This window comes from Pongo pygmaeus, chromosome 13 (genome assembly GCF_028885625.2).
Source record: "Pongo pygmaeus isolate AG05252 chromosome 13, NHGRI_mPonPyg2-v2.0_pri, whole genome shotgun sequence".
NCBI lineage: Eukaryota > Metazoa > Chordata > Mammalia > Primates > Hominidae > Pongo > Pongo pygmaeus.
Window position 1 is genome coordinate 90858927 of NC_072386.2, and position 24982 is coordinate 90883908.

Genomic DNA, 24982 nt, shown 5'->3' on the forward strand with positions numbered 1-24982 from the left:
AGGCACCTGAGTAGCTGGAATTACAGGTGCCCACCACCACACCTGGCTAATTTTCTTTTGTATTTTTAGTAGAGGTGGAGTTTCACCATGTTTGCTAGGCTGATCTCGAATCCCTGGCCTCAGGTGATCCGCCTGCCTTGGTTTCCCAAAGTGCTGGGATTGCAGGCTTAAGCCACTGCGCCCAGCCTCCTTCTCTCTCTAAAGTGGTTTGAAGTGTTTTCTAGGTGGTACACTTGTGTTTACCATTGTTTACTTCAAGGTTATACCATAAGCACATCCTAATTCCCATTTATTTAGACCTAGTTTTAAAAAAATTATTCAGTGTTTTACAACAAAATTTGTCAGGGTTTCTGGTTATGGTAGTGTCTTTTTAAGTTTGTTTTTGGTGGTTTCAGCCAGAGTAACAGTCAGTTTTCTTCATAGTTTGCAGTGTTCTTTTATAAGGATCTCTTATAACCATTGGAATCCTATAAGGGATTATTATACTCATTTTTTTTTTTTTTAATTCTAGGAAACTGGGATTCTCAGATTTAGCACTTGGCCAAGATCATATAGTTACTTTTACTTAATCAAATAATTGGAACCCCAAGTCTGGAACTCTTTCTAATGCACCAGAATTTTGTGAAATCTTTAAAAAATTATCTTTTAAAATCACTAATACCAGGTTTTTCAGTGCCAGTATGCAAGTTGCTGTGTAGATTTTCGTCTTTGTGGGTGATTTCCCTGGGTTCTGGCTACCTCCTATTCTACTTAGTGTTGCAGACACTAAGGGATAGTGGTTAGAAATAGAACCAGAGGACATTGTTCTTATGTTTAGATTAATTATTGATTTAAAAAATAGTTTAATGAAGGAAATGTATTGAATATACCTGCAAAATCTTATATATGTAAACAGGTATATGTTTCAAAATAATGGGATTATAACTGTATGTATAGTTTTACAATGTGTTTTTTTTTTTTTTCACAATAGGTCTTAGTAGTCTTTTCATATCACTACATGTGTTTCTACCAAAGTCTGTGTAGTATTATGTCAATAATTTAATTCCCAAAAGATAGACACTTAGATTGTTTTCTACTTTGGTTTTACAGAAAATGCTGATGTTAACAATCTTGGTCATAGGTTTTTGTATGTTTTTCTTTTATATCTGTTATAGTTTCCTGGAAATGTTGGGTAAAAGGATAAAGACAATTAAAATGGCAATGCATATGAACACGTGAGAGGTTGTGCCACTATGTACTTCCACAGTTGGTTTGAGTGCTCATTTTTCTATACCTTCTCCAGAACTGGTGCTAATAAAAAACAATAGTAGCTTACACTTAATAGAGTACTTATTATGTGTATTATTATTTTGCTCTAAGTGCTTTCCATATCTTTAATCCTCCATCAGAATTTTGACATAGGTACTGTTATTGTCCCCATTTTGTAGGTGAAGAAGTGGAGGCACAGGGTGGTAAATTGCTAAGCTTACACAGCTGTGATAAGTGGCAGAGCCAGGATGCTGGACAAGGTGGTCTGATGCCAGGGTGTGCCTCTTAAAAAACATATTATAATGCCTGTTTTTAATTTTTTTATTTCAATTTTTCCAAAATTTAAGTAGCATGATTTATATGATTTAAAAATTATTTCTATTTTTTATTGAGATAATTTTCATAATGTAAAATTCAGCATGTTAAAGTATACAATTCAGTGGTTTTCGTACATTTACTATATTGTGCAGTGATCATCACTATCTACCATCTAATTATAGAACATTTCTATCACCCCAGAAAGTTTCTACCTGTTAACAGTCAGTCCCACTACTCCTCACCCCCATCCCCTGGTAACCACATAGAGACTTTCTCTGTGGATTTATTTTGGATGTTTCATATAAATGGAATAATACGATGTGTAGCCTTTTGTGCCTGACTTATTTCTTTTAACATAATATTTTCTTTTCCTTTTTCTTTTTTTTTGGAGACAAGATCTCTTTTTCCAGGCTGGAGCGTGGTGGTGCAATCACGGCTCACTGCAGCCTTGACCTCCGGCTCGTGATTCTCCTATCTCAGTCCCCCAGTAGCTGAGACTACAGGCATGTGCCACCACGCCTGGCAGATTTTTGCATGGGGGTTTCACCATGTTGCCCAGACTGATCTCAAACTCCTGGGCTCAAGCAATCCTCCTGCCTTGGCCTCCCAAAGTGTTGTGATTACAGGCGTGAGGCACTGTACCCTGCCTACATAATTTTCAAGGTTCTTATATACTGTAGCATGTAATTGCTTTATCTGATTTTAAAAGTAATACAAGTTTGTTGTAAAACTCAATTCAGAAAAATACAGAATAATGAAGAAGGCTTAAATTCTACTGAGAGATAACTGTGGTTCCTATTTTGGTGGGTATACCTTCCAGATTTTTAAAATAGGCATTAAAAAAAGTTTGTGTTACATACATTTTAAAAAGCCTGACTTTAAATGTGTCATGTCAGGAAATGTAGAGATTTTTCATCATTAATTTTAATAACTGCACCATAACAGATTCAGTTTATGGTTTGCCAAGCTAGTGTCAGAACCCCAGAGATCAGAAACATCCGTGAGGAAGAGAGTGTCACAGCTCTGAGATCTTTGGCTAGGATTGGCGAGGCCTGGAAAGACCCTGGGAGCCTTAAACACTCAACTCTGTACCCAGGCCTTTTCTTCCATCTGATCTTGCAGTAGTTGCCTTCCTGTCACCTTGCCTGGAGAGTCCTGATACAGGCATTTAGAATTAAAGTAGGCAGTGGGGAAAGATTGCAGGAGTGGGGGTGGAGGATTGACAGGAGCAATGTGGTTTAACAAAGGGTAGTTGGCAGTAGTATGCAAAATGAAATGAAAAATATTGGAGTCAGATGATTGTGTGGCATATGTGAAATTTCTTTCGTTAAGTATAGCTTAGAGAAGTTTTAGCCATCTCTGCAGTTGATGCTTTTTAATATTAATGTAAACTGCTTTTGGTTTTGTGTCATATAATATTAGGTAAAGTTTCTTTTTCCTCCTCATATCTTTATACTAGAAGATAACTAATATGATTAGTAAACAAGTTGAAGAGGATTTAATTTCTAATTCTTCTGATTTCCTGGGACTTGAAGTCAACATTTGCTAAATCTGTTGCTTGATTTTATACCCTGAAATGTATTTTCAGTGATTTGTGTCATTAGAGGTGCCCCTCAGATTGGTTGGGAGTTGAAGTCATATCTAGGAAAAGAAAAAAAGTGAATATTGGTTGTATAACTACTTGTTCTAGGCACGATTGGTTTTGAATACATTATCTAATCATTACAATATCAAGGGAAAGTATTATTCTAAAAGGACAACTACCACGTAAACTTGGCCCTTCCTGATGTCTAAACTTATGCTTCGTCTGTGGTGTAGCAAACTGTCTCTGGGGTTGTCTTTGAAATCACATTGAGGTTTTTTTTTTTTCCCCATTAAATAATAACCAATATAGAAACTTGAAAAGGGGAGAAATTACTCATTGTTCAACTGCTGTAACAGGTTACTGTTACCGGTTTTGTTTATTCCTGGCTGGATTATCTCATATGTATGGGGGGGGGTGTGTGTGTGTATGTGTGTATGTGTGTATGTGTGTGTGTTTGAAATGAGTTTCACTATATTGTCCCGGCTGGTCTTCAACTCCTGGTCTTTCTGCTTCAGCCTCCAAAGTAGCTGGGACTACAGGCCTGCATCACAGTGCCTAGCAGGTTTTCCATATAAAATCATAGTCTGTGTATATAGTTTTGTGGTCTGCATTTTCACTTTAACATTTATAAGCTTATTTCCATATTATATAATATACATCTTTAAATAGCTTTATAATATTCCATAGTTGTACCACACCATTTCCTGGTGTGCAATATTTCAAATGTTTAAATATTTTAAATGTTTCTGCTATTTTCAGTATAGAGATCATGGAATTGTTTTGTAGGCAGTTGGGTACAGGTTCAAGAACAAACTGGGCTTGTTCTGGGAGTGAAACCATCCAGCAGGGTCCTGTCAGATTGGATTGGTTTGCTTTTCTGAAAAAGGGCAGATTTCTCCAAATACTACTAACATCTAGACAGTCAGTATAAACTCACGAAAAATTTTTTTAAAGGACAAGGTGAAAAGTTTGAACATATTCTGTGGGGAGTCAATACAGAATCCAGTAGAGATGAACTAAAGTTTTCCACATGTTGATAAGGCCTTAGGGAACATTAATTTATAGGACTTTCCCCAGCAATGCTCTGAAGACTGGAAATAGCACTAGCAAAAACAGATGACATGGCTTTAATATGGTTGGGAAAACCAGGTTTGAAGACTCGAAGTGGTGGGTGTGAATGTGAATACTGCCAGAGAATGAACAAAATGAGATGACACATGGGATGGTTGAAGGCAGAACATTTACTATACAGTAGGGATCCTTTTTTCTTGGTCCCATAAGAATCTGGTAGTTATTTGGTTAATTGAGAAAGTTATTTAAAGTAGAGAGTAACAAAAATGATTCATAAGTGCATGTAACATTTTATTTTAACATATACGTATTTATTAAATGTTTTGAAAGAGGGCCCATAACTTTTCTTTGAGAATAGTTTCTTTTTTTTTTTTTTTGAGACAGAGTCTTGCTCTGTAGCCCAGGCTGGAGTGCAGTGGCACGATCTTACTCACTGCTACCTCTGCCTCCCGGGTCGCAGTTCAAGCAGTTCTCCTGCCTCAACCTCCTGGGTAGCTGGGATTACAGGCTCGTGCCACCACGCCCAGCTAATTTTTGTATTTTTAGTAGAGACGGGGTTTCATCACGTTGGCCAGGCTGGTCTTGAACTCTTCACCGCGTTATCTACCCGCCTGGGCCTCCCAAAGTGCTGGGATTACAGGCGTGAGCCACCACGCCTGGCCTCCTCTTTCTTGAACAAACCACTTGTATAATGCATTGATTACAAATTCCAGTTTTAATCCCTTTAAAAAGGAAGCTAAAGACTTGTGGATGCAGAATTCTAAATGCCACTGTAGGTTTTTTTTAAAAAGTAGCTCACCTTATTCAAGTCTTTGAATTTAGTTTTCATAGAAGTAATTTATTTTCACTCATATGAAGTGTTGAAATCACATAATTGTAGTAACAACTACATAGGCTGGGTAACTGACTCTTGAAGCACAAGAACAGCTACCTTGGTTGGAGCTAAAGTGCTCATGGATGTTCTAGAGAGGGCCTAGTAGCCTTGAGAATTCGTTGTGCCATAGGCATTGTTCTGTAGGTTTTATAGAGAATGCCACACTTTGGTTAATCTGGAGAGTTGATTAAGTTGGAGATAAGTTCTAAGAGTGTTATTGACATGGACTGGGCAATAGGAGAAGGAAAAAGGAGTGGGTAAATGAAAAGAGGTCAGAAAATTGGGGGGATAATGAAGACTATTTGGTTACAAGGGGAGGCCAGAAGTGTCAACTGCTCTAGAAGGGTCAAGAAAAGGATTGGAGGACTTAAGAAAAAAGCCACTGGATCTGAGGTTGCTTTGACCTTGAAGAAGAAGAGTTGCTATAGGAAGAAGGAGGAAGTGAGGCCTGCTGGAGGTTAAGGTACTATTAAAGGAGGGGGGATTTAACATAAACTTGGAATCAATATATTTAGGTCCCTCTATTGAAATGGAGAATAGCTGTGGCAGTATTTTGAGATCTTTTGAGATTGCCGATTATTTGACTAATTTTCCTTGTAGTGATTGTGTCAGAGAATTAGATGTAAAGTCTTTGTTTTCCCTTTACTGTAGTTTTCAACTGGGGACAGTTTTGCCCCCTTCCCCACACCCCCCACCCCCAGGATGTGGTTGCTTATGTCTGGAGACAGTTTTGGTTGTCAGAGCTGGTGTGGTCCTGCTGGCATCTAGTGGGCAGAGGCCAGGACTGTTGCTAAACAACCTCCAGTGTACAGGATATTCCCCACAACAAAGAATTATCTGGTTCTGAATGTCAGTAGTGCCCAGATTGAGAAATCCTGAATTCTCATGTAACATCTAATGAAGTTTATTTCCTTTTGGCTCTCCATGAGTGTTAGCTAACTCATAAGATCCCCAGAACTACCTTCTTTTTAATGGAAGAGTGGTAGAAAAGTATCATTCTGGAAGGCTGCTGGATCTCATTTTGAATCAGAGCCTGAAACTAGTTGTTGCTGCCAGAAGTTGGGAATTTGGGCAGCTCAGGTTCATAGAAAGCAGAGTTTCTCCCACTAGTGTGTATTGTTTCTTAGCTTTGAAATGTTAATGAAATTCTTGAGACAAGTTTTACATTTTGAGAATTGTGGGACAGATTTGCAACAAGAGCAAAATATTTTGTTCTGAGCAATTCTTGTGAGTACTTCTTTGTGTAAAACATTTTTATTTGGAGAATTGATTTTTGAGGGCCTTAGTAATGGCTTATCCATTTTACTGAATTTCCATTTTGGTTTCAGGAAGGCAGGTGCGTAATCATCATAATCATTGACAGGTAGTAGAATGTCCTCTTGATGCCTGGTACTGTACAGAATACTTGAAAACAAAGAACATTCAGAAGATGATCCCAAAATAGATTCCTTCTGTATTGGATTTAAGCTAAGGCAGTGATTCTGTTCTCAAATTCGTTAGAAATCAGCTGGGTGTGGTGGCTCACACCTGTAATCCTAGCACTTTGGGAGGCTGAAGTGGGCAGATGGCTTGAGCCCAAGAATTCAAGATCAGCCTGGGCAACATGGTGAACCCCGTCTCTACGAAAAATACAAAAATTAGCTGGGCGTGGTGGTCCACACCTGTGTCCCCCAGCTACTCAGAAGGCTGAGGCCCAGCTATTTGGGAAGCTGAGGTGGGATAATCGCTTGAGCCCAGGAGGCAGAGGTTGCAGTGAGCCATGTTCACACCACTGCACTCCAGCCTGGGAAACAGAGCGAGACCTTGTCTCAAAAAAAAAAAAAAAAAAAAAACAACAAAACAAAACAAAAAAACATAAGGTGTCAGAGCACTAGCAAGTCATGATTCTCTTGATAAATTAATTTTGTCATGTGGTCTCTGATGTAGCACAAAATTTTTTAAGACCGTTGCTTAGAAATATTTATCTTATTAAATACAATCATTCTATTGGAATTATGTTTGCATGTATCAGTGGTGTGACCAGTGGTGGCTTATATGATCAGGGCTTTTTAAAAAATGTATTCATTTATATACATTATTTTCTATAATGGTAAGTCTGGAAAGAGGAAATCCACAGGCGGTATGGTGATTTCATGATTCTTCTATCTTACTGTCTTGCTCCTCCTGGTCTTTCTGCTCTATCATCTTTTGGCTGCTGCAACTTTAGGCAACAGGTTTGCTCTCCAGTCAAGGAAAAAAAAGAGGAAGAATGAAGGAGGAAGGGACAGTGCCTACATATGAACACAGAGCGAGGAAGGCCGAGAAATGTAGGTTATTTAGTTGGGTACCTTGTTTCCCTGAACAAAATTGGAGTTCTCTTACTAAGTAAGAAGGGGAGAATAGATCCAAGGTAGGCAATTAGCAGTGACTGCCGCAACTACAAAACAATTTCAAATGTCCATTCATGAGCTTGTGACATTCATGACCTGACCTGTGTTCTCATGAAACATTGTTGGAATATTTGTATTGGTATTCCTTACCTATTTGTTGAACATACTTTTGCTGCTAGCCAGCAAAATATCTGAAATCATCTGATGTTAGTTGATAGCCAGCAACAAATCTGAAATAATCTCAGATATTGAAGGTTTAAGAAACATAAATGAAAAAAACCCCTTAAAAAGGAGAACAGTTTTTTTTGTTGATTTTTTTTTTCCTTTGCAAATGAGAAAATTTCATATTTGATTTTAATGAAGGTACACCCTAGTCCAGGACACCAGTGTTCCTGAGGAACATGGTTTTGGAACCACTGATATTAATATTGTTTGTGTGTACTATGAAATTACTTTCTCTTTACTTTCACTTACATTGTTTTCCTAGATAAAAACATTCTCTTTTCTTTTCTGTCTTTTAGTATTACTCATATATTGTGGGCAATTAGAACATTCTATATTTAAAATATCCCAAATTCTTTATAATGATCCTATATTAGCTTTATTATGATAAAAAAGCCTTATTAATTTTTCAAGGTTAATACAAGTCTTGTTTTTTCTGACACTGCACCCTATGCCTCAAATCCAGTTTTGTCCCCTGTCTCTTGAACTCCTACAGCAGTCAAAGACTGTATGACACATTTAGCCCCTTAATTATAGACTGTATTGAATTCATCACTAATTGTTGCATATATTAGCAAGATCATTCCCTGTTACATTTTTTTCCTGTGTGTCCAAAATTCTTAGCATAGTTTTAAGTACCTAGTAGATGCTTAGTAATTGCTTTCTGATGATAAACTAATCACATTTATGCATGAACACACATGAAACTAGCATGGATTTGATAGCAAGATATGCATAAAATAAAATATGGCTAATGACCAGAGTAATCAGAATTTCATGACTTTTACCCTTACCTATTAATGATATAGGACCTCTAGCACCCTCATAAATGCCTCCCTCCAAGCTTTATTCTGGGAGTCACCAAACTGTGTTTGATGTGTGCTCACTAATGCATTCCACTGCTACATGACACCTGTCTTTTTCTTCCTGTGCTGTTTGCTGCCTCTGCAGTTGCATGCTGGTACCTCCTGTCAGATATCAGAGGTCTACCTCTTTGCCCGACACTACCATCTCCTTGGTCTTAGGCTGTCCTGCTAGATACATTGCTGATATTCAGGGACTGTTGATGTGTCCCAGCTCCTTTCTCCCCATGTATTATGTCTTGTGTGAGCATCAAAGCAGAGCTTGTCACTTCGTTTTTAGTGAAAATCATTCTTTAGTTTCTTTGTTGTAGCTCCTCTGTCTCTGTTATGAGTTCTTGGGGCTGGGCTGGAGGAGCAAACCAAGTCTTAAGAAGGGGCTATGCTCAGGATCACTTCTCTTGTTCAAGGCTGTGTTTATGCCAAGTTCTTTTTTTTGAGACAGAGTCTTGCTCTTTCACTCAGGCTGGAGTGCAGTGGCACGATCTCCTCACTGCAGCCTCCTCCTCCTGGGTTCAAGTGATCCTCCCACCTCAGCCTCCCAAGTAGCTGGGACTGCAGGCATGTACCACCATGCCCAGCTAATTTTTGTGTTTTTAGTAGAAACAAGGTTTCATTATGTTGGCCAAGCTGGTCTCGAACTCCTGACCTCAGGTGATCCATCTAGCTCAGCCTCCCACAGTGCTGGGATTACAGGCGTGAGCCATCAGGCCCAGCCAGTGGGACCAAGCTTTTCTGCCTCACATTAGCAGGGATGATTATTCCCCTAAAGTATTCTGTAGTCCCTCATACAAACATTCCTTGGGGTTACCAAACGTGACTCCTGGTGGCAGGGATGGTTTAAGTTCTAGCTTGCAATCCACTGTACCTGTAAAGTACAACAGGTAAAACATTACAATTCAAGAGTCTCAAAGTAGCAAATCATAACTCAGAGCATTATCTTGCCTCGCAGACAAAAAAACACTTTACTTATTCTTGTTTTTTATGTCTGATTGTAATAGAACCCAGTGTGAACTTTAAGCCTACAAAGAAAGGAGAAAAGACAAATGCACTGTATTTCATTAGTCAAATTGTGCAGTTCTTATTTCTGTAGCCTGTAAACTTGATTAAGCTCTTAGTTGAGCAGATATTGTACATTCTTACCCTCTTTTACAGGGCAGTTCTTTATTAATATTTTGTTATCTTACTTTTGTCTGAAGATGTGTATTTGATAGTAATTGGAAACAGACGTTGTCCAAGTTTCTAGCAGAAGTGTGGGTAGATAGGGAGAAAATCCCTATACCTAGGATTGAGCCTCAAGAGCTAAAGCAAATGGTCAAGGGGGAAAGGGAAGAGACAGCAAAAATGGGGAGGTAAGGAGAACCAAGGACATAAAGCTTCCACAGCCAGGGTGATGAGGAATGAAAAGATGGCCTTCTCTACCTGGAATAGTTTGTGAAACAGTAAGAATAACAAAATGCTTGTGTTAGCTTTCTCTTGCTTTAAGTTTCCACTCATGTCTTTTTTTTTTTTTTTTTTTTTTTTGGTGAATGCTTGAGCTTTAATCCAATTCTGTGCACCTGAGATCATTTAAGGAAAATAACTTTTTGTAACCCAGAAATCATTTAAGAAAGATAATTTTTTTGTAACCCACCGAGATGTGATCTTGCCCTTGTGCAGTACTTAGTTGACAGTGACTACTCAAGTAAGTACTGTTGACTGTCAACTCCTTAGGGATTCAGATACTTGATTGCCAGCTTTTCGGAGGGTCAGCTGGAAGTAGGAGACCCAAGACACCACTGCAGAGCAGTGGGAACAAATGGGGTAGAGAGAGGTAATGAAATGTCACTAGGACAGTTGTCACCGGACATAGAATTCCCTTGACTTAGTTTACTGAGTCCTGCTTTGAAATCTAGAAATAGAAAACAACCAGGAATGGGGATAACTGGAGAAATGCTCCCTTAGATCTCTTTGCCGGGACTGCGTCATGATCTTTCCCAGAGAGTCTCAGCTTTTGAGTAGCAGAATCAGGAGTTAATCTAGGACTCTGTCTGCTCCCAGATTCACGTATTCACCACTACACTGGGATGGTTTTTTTTTTTTTTTTAAAACAGTCATTTGTTTATTGTTTGCCTAAGTGCATTTGTTTTTGTAGGCTCTCATTCCCCGTACAAAGTATATGAAAATTGCATTGTAGTGATTTTCACCCCCTTTCACTGGTTGGCAGCTTCAAGCACTAACCTTGAAGCTTAATTTGATGCTTAATGTTGGAGCAGGAGCAATATGACCACAGAGTTCTGGTATTGTTGATTGGCTCTGCTTGCTTTGGTAGAGTCAACTTAATTCAGTCCATTAAAAGTTTTAAGTCTAGTAAGATTTTGAATCTCTTTAATTCTGTGTACACAAATGCTCCATATATATTTATTGTATGAAATTCAGATTCACTGTTCTTTTGTAGTTAAAATAGTTTGTCTAGAATGAATAATGATCACCCAAAATTTATTCTGCATACCAAAAGAATTAAGATAATTTTTATCTCATTTAATTAATATTACTGTTAATTCTCATTAGCCTTAAAAGTAACTTACTAGAAAAATAACCTAAAATGTTAAATAAGAAATAGTAAGATTGTTATCTTAAGGCCTTAGAAGGCAAAATAGAAAAATTCCACAGATTTACCTTTGGAAATTATGTTAAGTCCTGAAATTTTGAGTTCTATTTTGAGTTACTTTTAGGCTCATTATTATGCAGGATTCTGTTTGGGGAATACTGAGCATTTTGTGTCTTACAGAATTTCTTTTTGTATATTTATGTCTTATTACACTACTGAATGGGGGGACTCAATACATTTTAAGGACTTTTTCATACACACACACACACACACACACACACACACGTAATAGAAAGCCAAATATATATGTCAAACAATTTTTTTCTTTTGCAGAATTAAATGTGAGGGAGTCTGACGTAAGAGTTTGTGATGAGTCATCATGTAAATACGGAGGAGTCTGTAAAGAAGATGGAGATGGTTTGAAATGTGCATGCCAATTTCAGGTGAGGAAACCCAACCTATTTTGCAAAGTTTTATATTCTTTGTATTTTATAATTCTAAATTCTTCAAATTAAAAAACCTAAAACACCTTGAACCCCATAAAGAAACTGGGGTCACAGCCCCTTAGTTCTTTTTTGTCAGATGATGCCCTGTTATTTGTATCTTCCATGCTGCTTGCATGGAATTGAGAGGACGGATTGACAATAATAGATGTGACAATTCTTTGAAAAAATGTCAAATTTCTATTTAAATGTAAGGTATAATTGTCACTGAAAGGAAAGAAAGTACAGGTTGAACTAGAGTCTCTTATTTTAAATGTTGGCATCTTTTTCCTTTTCTTCTCCTTCTAGTCTGTCTCTTTCTCTTCCATTCTTATTTGTTGCTGTCTCATCTCTTCAGGCCACAGAACTTGACTGACTTGGAGACTCGGGGTAAGTCAAGGTTAGAGCTCGAATAGCAAGTGGAACCTCAAACTAAGAGTGTAAATATTTTTGCTTTTCAGATGCTCTTTTAGTTGTGATTCTGTTGTCTAAAAAAGTAAAACAAGGGAAATATGTTACATTTAATTCTTTCTTTTTATTTTCTGTGGTTAAATGGTAATCAGACTTCAGAATGTTTCTTACAAGATGGTCTCTGATGGCTGATTTGATATGAGGTGAAAAAGGAACTAGAATTTTTTTTCCACTCACAATTTTATTCTAAACGTACCCACCATTTGGGTTTTGAGGGGAAGAAAGGGTACAGAAATCAGGAATGAAAGCATAGGAGAGTTAGTATTTCTGGTAACCCTGTGACCTCAGGCAAATTTCTGTATGATCTCAGGTGATTTTCTTGGCATCAGTATTCTATCTGAAAAGTGAAGGCACGTTTCCTACCCTTGAACTTATGATACTGTAATGAGAATCAAAATTGGAAAGAAAGCTTGCATATGAAACGTCTTTGAAAACTGTAAACCATCAGGTGGTTTATTTTAATTAAAAGAAGTGGAGAGTTTAGGTAAAGGAGGAAGGATATGTAGGTATACTGTTGTCCAGCCAGTTTCTTCATGGTCGAAAGGGGCTTTACATTCAATTACATAGAATGATAGGAGGGTTTCTCTTGGGCATTTTCATATCAGCCACTTTCTGCCAAGCTTTCTTAGGTAGCTTTTGGCTGGCTTCAGATCCCTGCTGCCTGTTGGCTGGAGACATCATTTCTTTGCCAAGAGCGCCTTTCCATAGATCTCTGCATAGCATGGAAGGTGACTTTAGCCAGAATGAAATGAGAAGTTGGTGATAATTTGAACTGTTTTCCCCCTGAACCTAATGTGTTATTTTTCTCTGACTGCTTTCAAGATTTTCTCCTTACTGTTTTTGACTATTAAGTACTGTGGTATGGTTTTCCTTGAACTTATCATGCTTGGGGTTGGCAGAGCTTCTGAAATCTATTTGTTACTCAGTTTGAGAAATATTTTGTCATTATTTCTTAAAGTTTTTTTTCTGCTTATTATTTCTTGTAATCTGGGACTTCCATGATGTGTTAGACCTTTTGATACTGTCTCAAGGTCCCTGATACTCTGTTCATTTTTTCCCCAATTTTTTCCTATTTACATTAGATAATTTTTATTGATCTGTCTTCAGATTCACTAATCCTTTCTTTTGTCATCTCCACTCTTCCCACCCAGTGAGTTTTTAATTGTAGATTTTTTATGTTTAGAATTTAGTTTCTATTTACCTGCTGGGATTTCCTCTTTTCATTCACTGTAAACATATTTTCCTTGAGCGTAGATGTTATTGCCGCTTTAAAATATGTCTGCTAATGTCCATATCTAGATTTTTTACATTTAGAATTTAGTTTCTATTTACCTGCTGGGATTTCCTCTTTTCATTCACTGTGAGCATATTTTCCTTGAGCGTAGATGTTATTGCCGCTTTAAAATATGTCTGCTAATGTCCATATCTAGGACATCCTCAGGTGTTGCCTCTGTTGATTGTTTTCTCATGTGAGAATGGACCATATTTTCCTGTTTCTTCACATTAGAGTAACTTTGAATTTATCCTATACATTGTGAATCATATGTTTTAGAGTGTGTGAGTTTTGTTATGTTCCTTTGAAGATTATTGTTATTTTTGAAACTGTTGGCTGAACTCAAACTGCAGATTCTGCCTTACTTGTGGTGGGCAGCAACACAAATATCAATTCATTTCTTTTAGCCTCACTGGAACTACTTGGAGTCTGCCCCATGTGTGGTTTAGGGGTCTGCCAGAAACGTGCTCTGAGTTTATACGCGGAAACTGGGACTCCCCTCAAACTCTCTCCTTTCCAAGATTTCCCTCTCACTTTTTAGTGGCTGTGGTTGTCCTCAAGTCTGTTATCTGGTTCGTTAAAAGAAAGATGGTGGGTTTTGTTGTTGAAGATTGAGTCACCCTGTGTGGGGAAGACCAGGGCTGTTCTCCTCTTCAGCTGCTGTGTTTCCTTAGGTTAAATTCCTTGAGGTGGAATTGTTGGGCCAGTGGATGCTCATGTGCAGATTAACGTTATCACCAGTAGCCTCATATCAGATGTCCTGTTTCCCCTCAACCTTTTGGTAGTGGATTTTGTTGGTCCTTTTAAATTTACAAATCTGAAAGACAAAAACAATTTTTATTTGCATTTGATTACTAGAGAAATTGAAAATGTGCCGTATATTTGTTACCATTTTTTTTGTGAATTAATATTTCATATTCTGTGTCTAGTTTTTGGGGTATTTTCTTTTTCCCTCATGTTGATTTGTAAAGACATATGTGTATGCATATATATATACTCTGTACAATACAATATTGGAATATATATATATTGCTTACTATGCTGAGCATTTGATATTAACTCATAAACTCTCAAGAGAACCTGCTGCTTTGATTTATTTATTTATTTTTATGTATTTATTATTATTTTTTGAGATGGAGCCTCACTCTGTTGCCAGGCTGGAGTGCAGTGGTGCGATCGTGGCTCACTGCAACCTCTGCCTCCCGGGTTCAAACGATTCTCCTGCCTCAGCCTCCCTAGTAGCTGAGACTACAGGTGCATGCCACCACACCCAGCTAATTTTTGTGTTTTTAGTAGAGACAGGGTTTCACCATATTGGCCAGGATGGTCTCGAACTCTTGACCTTGTGATCTGCCTGCCTTGACCTCCCAAAGTGCTGGGATTACAGGCATGAGCCACCGCGCCTGACTACTTTGATTTATTTTTAAAAAGAGTAATGTATGCCCATAGTAAACAACTTGAACAATATAAGAAGATATGTAGCAAAAAAAGCTTCCACTCCAGACTGTCAACTCTTCTCAGAGGCAACATCTGTTACTTCTTGCATTTCCTTCTAGAAATATTTTGTGTGTATATAAATTTGTTTAATTCCCCTTTTAAATATTAAGTCATTTAATAGTATTTATCTTGGAGATTGTTCCTTTCCAGGAACAATAGATTCCAAAGAACTTTATATTTTAAAGAAGTTATCCTAATTTCATTTTTTGTTTTTCTTTTTAACACTATGTATTCTTAATTGACAAAAATAATTGTGTATCTTAGTTTCATTTTCATTTTGTTTATATTTTAGACACAAAGAAATTTCAGATTTTCACCTTATATTTATCTGTCTTTTTTTTTGTTTGAGACGGGATCTCACTCTGTTGCCTAGGTGGGAGTGCAGTGACACAATCATAGCTCACTGTAGCCTTGACCTCCTGGGCTCAAATGATCTTCCCACCCCAGCCTCCTGAGTAGCTGGGACAGCAGGTGTGCATCACCACACCTGGCTGATTAAAAAATTTTTTTTTTGTAGAGCCAAGACCTCTAGGTTGCCCAGACTGGTCTTGAACTCCTGGGCTCAAGCAGTCTTCCCACCTCGGTGTCCCAAAGTGCTGGGATTATGGGTATGAGCTACTACGCCCAGCCCTGCTTTTCTTCATTTTTTGAGAAAAGTATTTCCCTGAAACTCTAAGATTATAAAGAAATAGCCTTTTTGACGTTTTAAAAAATATACTTGAACAGCTAGAAAATCCTTCCATGATCTGTCTGAATTCCTTGCATTTTTACCTTGTGGCAAAGCAGGGAAGGAAAATATGTTGGGAGTTGACACCATTAGACATTTATCCAGTGCTTACTTGTGCTGGGTATGAGACTAGATGCTGAGGATGTAAAGATGTTTAAAGACTGGCTCCTTGCCTTGTAGGAGCAAACTGCCTCAGGGCTTACAGTATAGTTTGATCTTGCTACTGAGTGAACCTTCCTTTGACCATTCTGCCTTCCTTTATAAGATTATAAATCTGTTGAAGGTAGACTTAGGTTATTGCCAGCTTAAAAATAATGACCTGACATGCCCATTAAACCCTCCTCTGCTGGATGCTTTAGCAGTATCTTTCAATTCATTTTAAAAACTTGCTTATGATTCAGCATGCTTTTAGTGCTAAATAGAAGCTTTCTGGGACATTATTTAAATACGTTTTAACAGATAACAGGATTTTAAATAAAAATTCAAATTGTTTTTTTTCAGTCTGCTAATAAGAGCTATTATCTTGCCACATATATAAACAAAGCCACTTTTGTTAATTTGGTATATAGAAAAATGATGAATACTGCATCTTTCCCTGAAAGCTTTGTATAGAGTACAGTCTATGACTTTTTTTCCTGTTTTCTTTCTTCGTCTTTGTTCTGGCGTTCTCTGAACTATGTGCCTTTCTTCCTGTATTTATCAATGTCTGCTCTTGCTAGGTGACATGCCCTCTTATTAGACCCTTTATTAGTCACAGTTCTCCAGAGAAACAGAAACACATACACACACACAAACACACACACATACACATGAATGTGAGAGCGAGCAAGCAATAAGGAATTAGCTCATTTGATTATGGAGGCTGAGAAGTCCTACAGTCTGTCATCTGTATACTAGCCCAGGAAAGCCAATGGTATAAGTCCTTATCTGAGACTGAAGGCCTGGGCACCAGGAGAAGATTGATGTCCCAGCTTAAACGGTCAAGCAGAAGGAGAGAAGAATTCTATTCAGTTCCTCAATGGATTGAATAGTGTCCACTCACACTGAGGAGGGCAGTCTGCTTTACTTGATCTACTGATGCAAATATTAATCTCATCTAGAAATTCCTTCACAGATAAACCCAGAAATGATGTTTAGTCTGGGCACCATGGGGCCCAGTCAAGTTGACACAGAAAATTAATCATCACAACCTTGTTATTATTTTCTACTTGCTGTATTCAGCATAGTTCCTGACACACAGTAGGTACACAATAAATGCTTAAATGGATGCAGTTCTAGAGTCGTCCACTGCTCCATCTTTCTAAACTACTTAAAGTAGCTGGCAACATCATCACATTCTTCTAGCTAAAGAAAAGGTTTAGGGGAGAGTTCTTCCTCCCAACAAGGGTGGCAATATAGAGGAGCAGACTTTAGGTTAGACTTAGAATCCAACATTAGTGCATAAGTCAGAAATCACATGTTGTTAAAATTGTCCAAATCCCATAATTTGTCCATTAGCATAATAAGAGGCTTCCAGGAGAGACCCATGGAAACTGAGAATGACCAACAGCAGGTCTACTTCTCCCATCTCACACTCACTCCTAGGTATGTGCTCGTGAGGGTGAATTTCAGAGACATTAAGTCCTCTGCTCACCAAGTGACAGATGGCAATACACCACTGACTTAACTTGAGCGTGTAGTGGTTAAAATACATCATTTGGGAGGAATTGTGGCTCTTCCACTTAATAGTGACTGTTGGCAAATACTTATGACTGAGAAATGATACTAGCAGTAGCAAAATAGCTAATGTTTATTGAGAATGTACCATGGTCAGATAGAAATGCCAAAGGTAGATTATCTTATTTAATCTTCCTAACAACTTTGTTAGGTAGGTAGTATTATAATCACCATTGTACACCATTGAACATGGTGATGGTGCTAGCACATAGTCACATGGTTGGTGGGCTCAGGATTTGAATTCAAACATTTTTGGCTTCATAGCCTTAGCTCTAAGCATTAAACCATGTGCTTCACATGGTTATGATATTTAAGTTAGGACACTTAAAGTTGTAGACCAATGCTTACTGGATAAAAACTGTTGAATAAATGTTAAGATTCTCAGTCCTATCAGAATTAATGCTTCATTTTAATATTCAGTTTCTTTCCTATCCTTAGAAGAAATTCATGGATAAATTAACCTATGTAAACACATGATTAAAGAAATGAATTTAATGCATGATTGCAGTGTAAAGGAGAAATAAAAGTAATTTATAATAAAATAAATATTTCAGAATGTAAATGCTTAGGTATGATTACCATAGAAGAAAATATAGTCATCAGATGTTTATGTCTGCTTATGATAAATGTTTGGATTAAAAAAATTAAAAGCAAGTTGGGCGCGGTGGCTCATGCCTGTAATCCCAGCACTTTGGAAGGCCGAGGTGGGCGGATCACAAGGTCAGGAGTTCAAGACCATCCTGGCCAACATGGTGAAACCCCGTCTCTACTAAAAATACAAAAATTGGCTGGGCGTGGTGGTGTGTGCCTGTAGTCCCAGCCACTCTGGAGGCTGAGGCAGGAGAATTGCATGAACCCGGGAGGTGGAGATTGCAGTGAGCCTAGATTGCGCCACTGCACTCCAACCTGGCGACAGAGCTAGACTCCGTCTCAAAAAAACAAAAAAATTAAAAGCAATTTCATACCAGGAGTACATGAAACAAAAATGTAGATGTATAGTAGATGCTAGAATAAAAACCAATATTAGGATAAGGTATAACAGATCAGACTGATTTGTAGTATTATGGAAAGTCTTGTCGAAATTGCTACATGAATAGCCAGAGAGACATTCAGAAGTTGTGTGGTACTTGTTTTTGTTGTATGGAACTCTCCTTTCCTTTGCAGTACTTCAGGCATCCTTGGAATCTATCTGGTAAATGTCAGTAATATCCCTCTGTCAATGTGACAACCAAAAATGCCTCCACAGGGACAGCCACCCCTAGGGAGCGATATTGGCACCTTTGTGAACACAACACTATGTTAGAAAGTAAGCATTTGCTGAGGAATGAAAGTGGGATTGGAAAGTTCATAGATTTAGCACTTGATATCTTGGAGCTCATAGTAGTTTCCTTGGCTAATTGAGTATTGTATAATTACAAAGTAACATATTGACTCATGTAGACACCATACTAGGTATTGTGTAAATTTTAGGGAAAGAGAAGAAAGGAATGTGATCCATGAAAAACTGGAGGAATATATGTAATAGGGAGGCTTCCTAAAATAAAAATATAATTTTAATAAAAGTTGTTGCAAGATTCTGCTGATATTGAATGTATAGCAAAGTCGACTAGGTTATAAAATATTTTACTAGAAGTTGTTTTTACCAGTGCTTGACCTGTGGTAGCATGCCATATGTATGCTTCATAAAGTAAATCTGATCACTATTTAAAAGTAGATAAATGATAAAAGTAAGTGTTGCTCATTGAAGAAAAATAGAGAAATATGGAAAATCTTAAATAGGGAACTAGGAGACCATGAAGACAGGTAATGTGAAAAATTTGTTGACATTTTATTCCAGGATTTATTTTACGTGTATTCATTTTTTTCTAAATGGGCTATAAATATACTTTATTTTCTTGCTATATTTTATTTTATATTATCATATTATTTAAAACATTTACAGTTAGCTTTGTGGAATACATAATACATTTAAAAATAGTACAGAATTCAGGCCAGGCGCAGTGGCTCACGCCTGTAATCCCAGCACTTCGGGAGGCCGAGGCGGGCGGATCACAGGGTCAGGAGATCGAGACCATCCTGGCTAACACGGTGAAACCCCGTCTCTACTAAAAATACAAAAAAAATTAGCCGGGCGTGGTGGTGGGCACCTGTAGTCCCAGCTACACGGGAGGCTGAGGCAGGAGAATGGCATGAACCCAGGAGGTGGAGCTTGCAGTGAGCCGAGACCGCGCCACTGCACTCCAGCCTGGGCGACAGAGCAAGACTCCGTCTCAAAAAAAAAAAAAAAAAAAAAAAAAAGTACAGAATTCCCAGAAATTATGTATATGCTTTTTGCCTAACTTTGTTAGCTTTCCTTGTCACACAATATATTTTTTTAAAGGTAATTCTTTTTTACAATTACTATTTTTAAACTTCAGCTTTTATTTTAGTTTCAGGGGGTACATGTATAGGTAGATGGTTTTATTGTTGATCCTGTCACCCAGGTAGTGAGCATAGTACCTAACAGGTAGTTTTTCAGCACTTGCCTTTCTCCCTGTCTCCCCACTCTAGTAGTGCCCAGTGTCTATTGTTCCCATCTTTGTGTCCGTGTGTATCCAGTGTTTACCTAACACTAATGAGAGCATGAGGTATTTGGTTTTCTGTTCCTCAGTTAGGATATTGGCCTCCAGCTGCATCCATGTTGCTGCAGAGGACATTATTTCATTCTTTTTTTATGGTTGTGTAGTATTCCTTGGTGTATATATACCACATGTTCTTTATCTAATTCACCATTGTTGGGCACCTAGATTGATTCCATGTCTTTGCTATTGTGAATAGTGCTGCGATGAACATACGGATGCGTGTGTCGTTTTGGTAGAATGATTGATTTTCCTTTGGATATATACCCAGTAATGAGATTGCTGGGTTGAATGGTAGTTCTGTTTTAAGTTCTTTGAGAAATCTCCAAACTGCTTTCCACAGTGGCTGAGCTAATTTACATTCCCACCTGTGTAGCATTCCCTATTCTTTGCAGTCCCACCAGCATCTGTTATTTTGACTTTTTAATAATAGCCATTTTGACTCTTGTGAGATGGTATTTTCTTGTGGTTTTGATTCGCATTTCTCTGGTGATTAGTGATGTTGAGCACTTTTTCATGTTTATTGGTCACTTGTATGTCTTCTTTTGAGAAGTGTCTGTTCATGTCCTTTGACCTGTTTTTAATGGAATTATTTGCCTTTTGCTTGTTGGATTGTTTAAGTTCAAAAGGTAATTCTTAATGACTGCAGTATTCATTTCTTGAACAGTTATACTTCAATTAAACATTGTCTTGTTAGATATTAAGATTTTTAGGTTATTGATATTATAAATTTCTGTTGGAAATGGCTGTAATAAATGTTTGTCTACAGGTTTCTGTCACATTGATTTCTAAATGTGTAATTCTGGATCAAAAACTGTATTCCTTTTTTTAGGATTCTTGAAACATATTCTTTAATTATGTTACCCCAAAGTAGAACCAATTTAGATGACCAAAACTGGTGTAGTGGGATGTCCACCTAAATGAATTTTTTAATAGCCAATTTTATAAGTTGAAAATAGCATCTCATCTTAGTGGACAACTCTGATTGCCAGTGAAGATCAATAATATTTTATGCATTAACTGGCCATTTGTAATTTTTCTGTGAACACTTCATGTCTGTCTTTGGTCCCGTTTTTATTAATTTGTATGATCTATTTTTTAAGTAATAATAATAACGTATCATATTGTTATAGCATTTTCCCCAGATTTTAAAACTTTAGTCATTTATGATATTTCTAACATGTAGATGTTTTCAAGTTTTCTTACATGCAGGTCCAGTGTCATTTCTCAAACCTGTATCACCTTTTTTTTCTTCACCTGTCTTATTTCTACTCATCTTTCATGGCTCAGTTCATATTCCACTTTCTCTGAGGATGCTTTTCTTGAATACTTCAGCTTACAATAATAGGTATTAGGCATTACATGCTTACTGATTTGGTACATGATCTAGCTTTGCAGTATTGGTTTTTTTTCCTACTTGTATGACTCTCTTACAAGATTGTAAGGTTTCCGAGAACAGAGATCATCCTATATTTCTTTGTGTCTTCTATACCATTTACCTTGGGACTTTGCCTACTAGATGTTTTGAATAATGATTTTTTTCTATTTTTATGATTAGGTTTGAATGAATAAATGAATTTTGATAATAATAAAATGCTATTACATAAGTAGCACTCTTTACATTGTCAATAATTTCCTCTTATTACCTGGTTTTTCATAGCAAGCAAATGAAGTAGATAGAGATTTTCATTATCATTTTTATGGATAGTTGGTAGTTATTTTCCTTATGAATGTGAAAAAAGGTATGAAGAAGTAGCATAATTCTTTTTAAACCAAAAAAAAAAAAAAACCCAGACTATTCAGTAGCAAAGTATGTCATAATGCTATGGTATTGCATTCATGAATGTGAAATAAACTATTAATATTCATGCCTAGTTCTGAGAATTTATTTTTGTTGCTTTTGCAGTGCCATACAAATTACATTCCTGTCTGTGGATCAAATGGGGACACTTATCAAAATGAATGCTTTCTCAGAAGGGCTGCTTGTAAGCACCAGAAAGAGATAACAGTAGTAGCAAGAGGACCATGCTACTCTGGTATGTATGATATTCTTCTGAATAAATTTTGGAAAATATGGTGGAATCATTTCTAAAAGGGGGTTTTGAGTCAGAGGCATATTTCCACAACTGCTGTGTGGATTGGTGGTGGTTGTTGCGGGGAGTGGGGGAAATCTTTTTTGCCCTCATTTCATGTTGTTGCTTTTTAACCTCAGGTGGTCTTGTTTAGACTTATGTTACTCCTTACTACATTGTTAAGGCTTAACACCCTTTTTATAGGGACTTACTTTCTTTTCATGTCCTTTGCCGTATGATTTGAACATGAGACAGAATGAGCTTTGAGGTGGGGAATGATACGGGATCTGTCTTGATGATTTTTTAAAAAGAGGTGAGGAAGGCCGGGCATGGTGGCTCACGCCTGTAATCCCAGAACTTTGGGAGGCCAGGGCGGGCGGATCATGAGGTCAGTAGATCGAGACCATCCTGGCTAACACGGTGAAACCCCGTCTCTACTAAAAAATACAAAAAATTAGCCGCGTGTGGTGGCGGGTGCCCGTAGTCCCAGCTACTCGGGAGGCTGAGGCAGGAGAATGGCGTGAACCCCCGGGAGGCAGAGCTTGCAGTGAGCCAAGATTGCGCCACCGCACTCCAGCCTGGGCGACAGAGCGAGACTCCGTCTCAAAAAAAAAAAAAAAAAAAAAGGTAAGGAATTTCTGTAGAAAGTCATCAGCAGTAGCATAGATTGTTGCTTTCCAAGTTTTTTCTCTGCCACCTCTTCATCCCATGCTGTTTGTATTTATTTCATTTTTTTTTCCTTCCAGAATTGGTAGTGGTCGATTTGGGGAACTATTAATATTATTTTCTTGTGTTTGTATTGATGTTTGGGGATAGAGATGCAGGTGAGATAACTTGAATTATTGTATCGAGGTTAGTGGTAAAGGTGAAGGCCATTCTTATGGGATTTCCACTTCCTTTCTTTCCCTATATATTACAGTGTTCAGAAATTCTCCCTTTTACTAAATGTGACAATTTTAGGGTCAACTACAAAGTCAAAGGGGACAGTCTCCAAGGCTGTTCTCACTTCTGACACCAGCTGAGATCAAGAGGTTCCCCAGCTAACCCTAGGCTCAATAATTTGCTAGAAGGGCTAACAGACTCACTGACAGCTATTATATGCATGGTTATGGAGAGAGAGGATACGTGTTAAAATCAGCCAAATAAAGAGATTCCCAGGACAGATTCTGGGAAGGTTCCAAACATGGAGTTGCTGATTTTTCTCTCCCAGTAGAGGCATGGACAGGGTTAACTCCTTCCAGTAACAGTATGTGGCAGTGCACATGGAGTATTGCCCGCCAGGAAAGCTTGCCTGAGCATCAGTGTTCATAGTTTTTTCTTTATGAGACTGCGTCTCACTCTGTTCCTCAGGCTGAAGTGCAGTGGCACGATCATGACTCACTGCAGCCTTGACTTCCCAGGCTCAAGGGATCCTCCCACCTCCGTCTCCTGAGCAGCTGGGACTACAGACACATGCCAACATGCCAGACTCATTTTTTTTTGTATTTTTTGTAGGGACAGGGTTTTGCCATGTTGCTCAGGCTAGTCTTGAACTTGTGAGCTCAAGCAATTTGCCTGCCTTGGCCTCCCAAAGTGCTGGGATTACTACAGGTGTGAGCCATTGTACCCTGCTATTCATAGTTTTTATTGGGGCTCGTTATGTAAGTATAGTTGATGAGTTGGTTATGTGGTTAATTGAAGACTCTGGGTCCACTAATACTGTGACCCGTAGCCCCCACTCTACTCTTCATGATTGGTCTTTCTGGTGTAACCAGCCCCCTAAGACTTAGATGTGGCCCAACCCCCAACACTAAGTTCCAGTGTGGTCAGCACCCTCCCTTAACAAATGTCCTCCTATCAGGTATGATGTAGGTTACCTTCCGGAAGCAGAGGGAAAAGCCCAGACCTCTCTTGTAGTAAGGCCAAATTCTTTCTATACACACTAAAATAATCACGTGCTTGGAGAAATTATTATGTTTTTAGGCTAGTAGACTATGATTTGGTGAGGTTCTTATATACTTCTTTCAGTACATTGTGTTTCACAAAATGATCTAGAAATTAAAGAGGAATATGGAGGTTCTTTCCAGTCTCAAATTATGCTTCACTTATGAGGAGCATATGTTTAAGACACCAAGTGTTAACACCTAATGTTAAACATTAGGCAGCAGAGCGGTAGATTGGAAACAGCACTGCACTAGGGTTACAAGACCTTGCCTTAACCTAACTCCAACCCTTATTTACTGTGTGACCTTGGACAAATCACTAAGCCTCTCTGAGCCCCAATTCCTTAACTTGTTAAGTGGATATTATCTCCTGGGGTTGTTAAATAAGGATTGAATGAGCGAAGTTATAAGCTGCTATATTGATTTTATTTTCTGAGTGGGCAGTGTTTTATGTTATTTGGTCTTTTGTGGATCCTGTTCCTTGAACTAGAAATACTATTCTCTTTTCCTTACTTGAAAACTCTTTTTCTTATGCTTAAGGTTGGTCTTAAGCCTTTTCTCCTCTGTGAAATCTTCCTTCTGTGACATCTCTCGGCAGAGTTTGTTTATACCTTGCGTGTATTTCTATACATATACCATATTGTATTTCATTCATCTGACATAAGTACCTCCAGCCAAATCAGTGCTTTCTCGGTGGGGAGGTACTGTCTTACCTAGGGATGTGTATCATAATCTCAGGGTGGGATGGAATCGTGTAGGTTGGGAAAATGCGTACCATTTACAAAATATAACATACAGGGAGAATTCTACCTTGTTATCAGAGTAGCCACAGTATTTAATTTATTTAAGGATTCTAAATGACGAAGGTATGAGATTTTTATATTTATTAAAATTAGACATGGTTTGAAAAAAAGATTGGGGGTAGTATCTCGTGTACTGGGAATATGTCTTATTTATCATTTTATTCCTCACATTTACCATGGTGCCTGTCACATAATATGTAACCAATCATTGTATGTGGAATCGAAGTAATAAAGGGGTGTTTTCCTAAGAAGAGTTTGGTCATA

The 24982-nt window shown here is 37.9% G+C and overlaps 1 protein-coding gene across 1 annotated transcript in view; it reads left to right on the forward strand.

Moving 5' to 3' along the window:
- TMEFF1 (transmembrane protein with EGF like and two follistatin like domains 1) overlaps window positions 1-24982 on the forward strand; it is a 101064-nt gene that overhangs the window by 14011 nt on the left and 62071 nt on the right. Inside the window, exons 2-3 of the mRNA XM_054502129.2 lie at window positions 11471-11580; window positions 21828-21957. Of these exons, the coding sequence (XP_054358104.1) occupies window positions 11471-11580; window positions 21828-21957 (240 nt within the window). The remainder of the gene's footprint in view (window positions 1-11470; window positions 11581-21827; window positions 21958-24982) is intronic.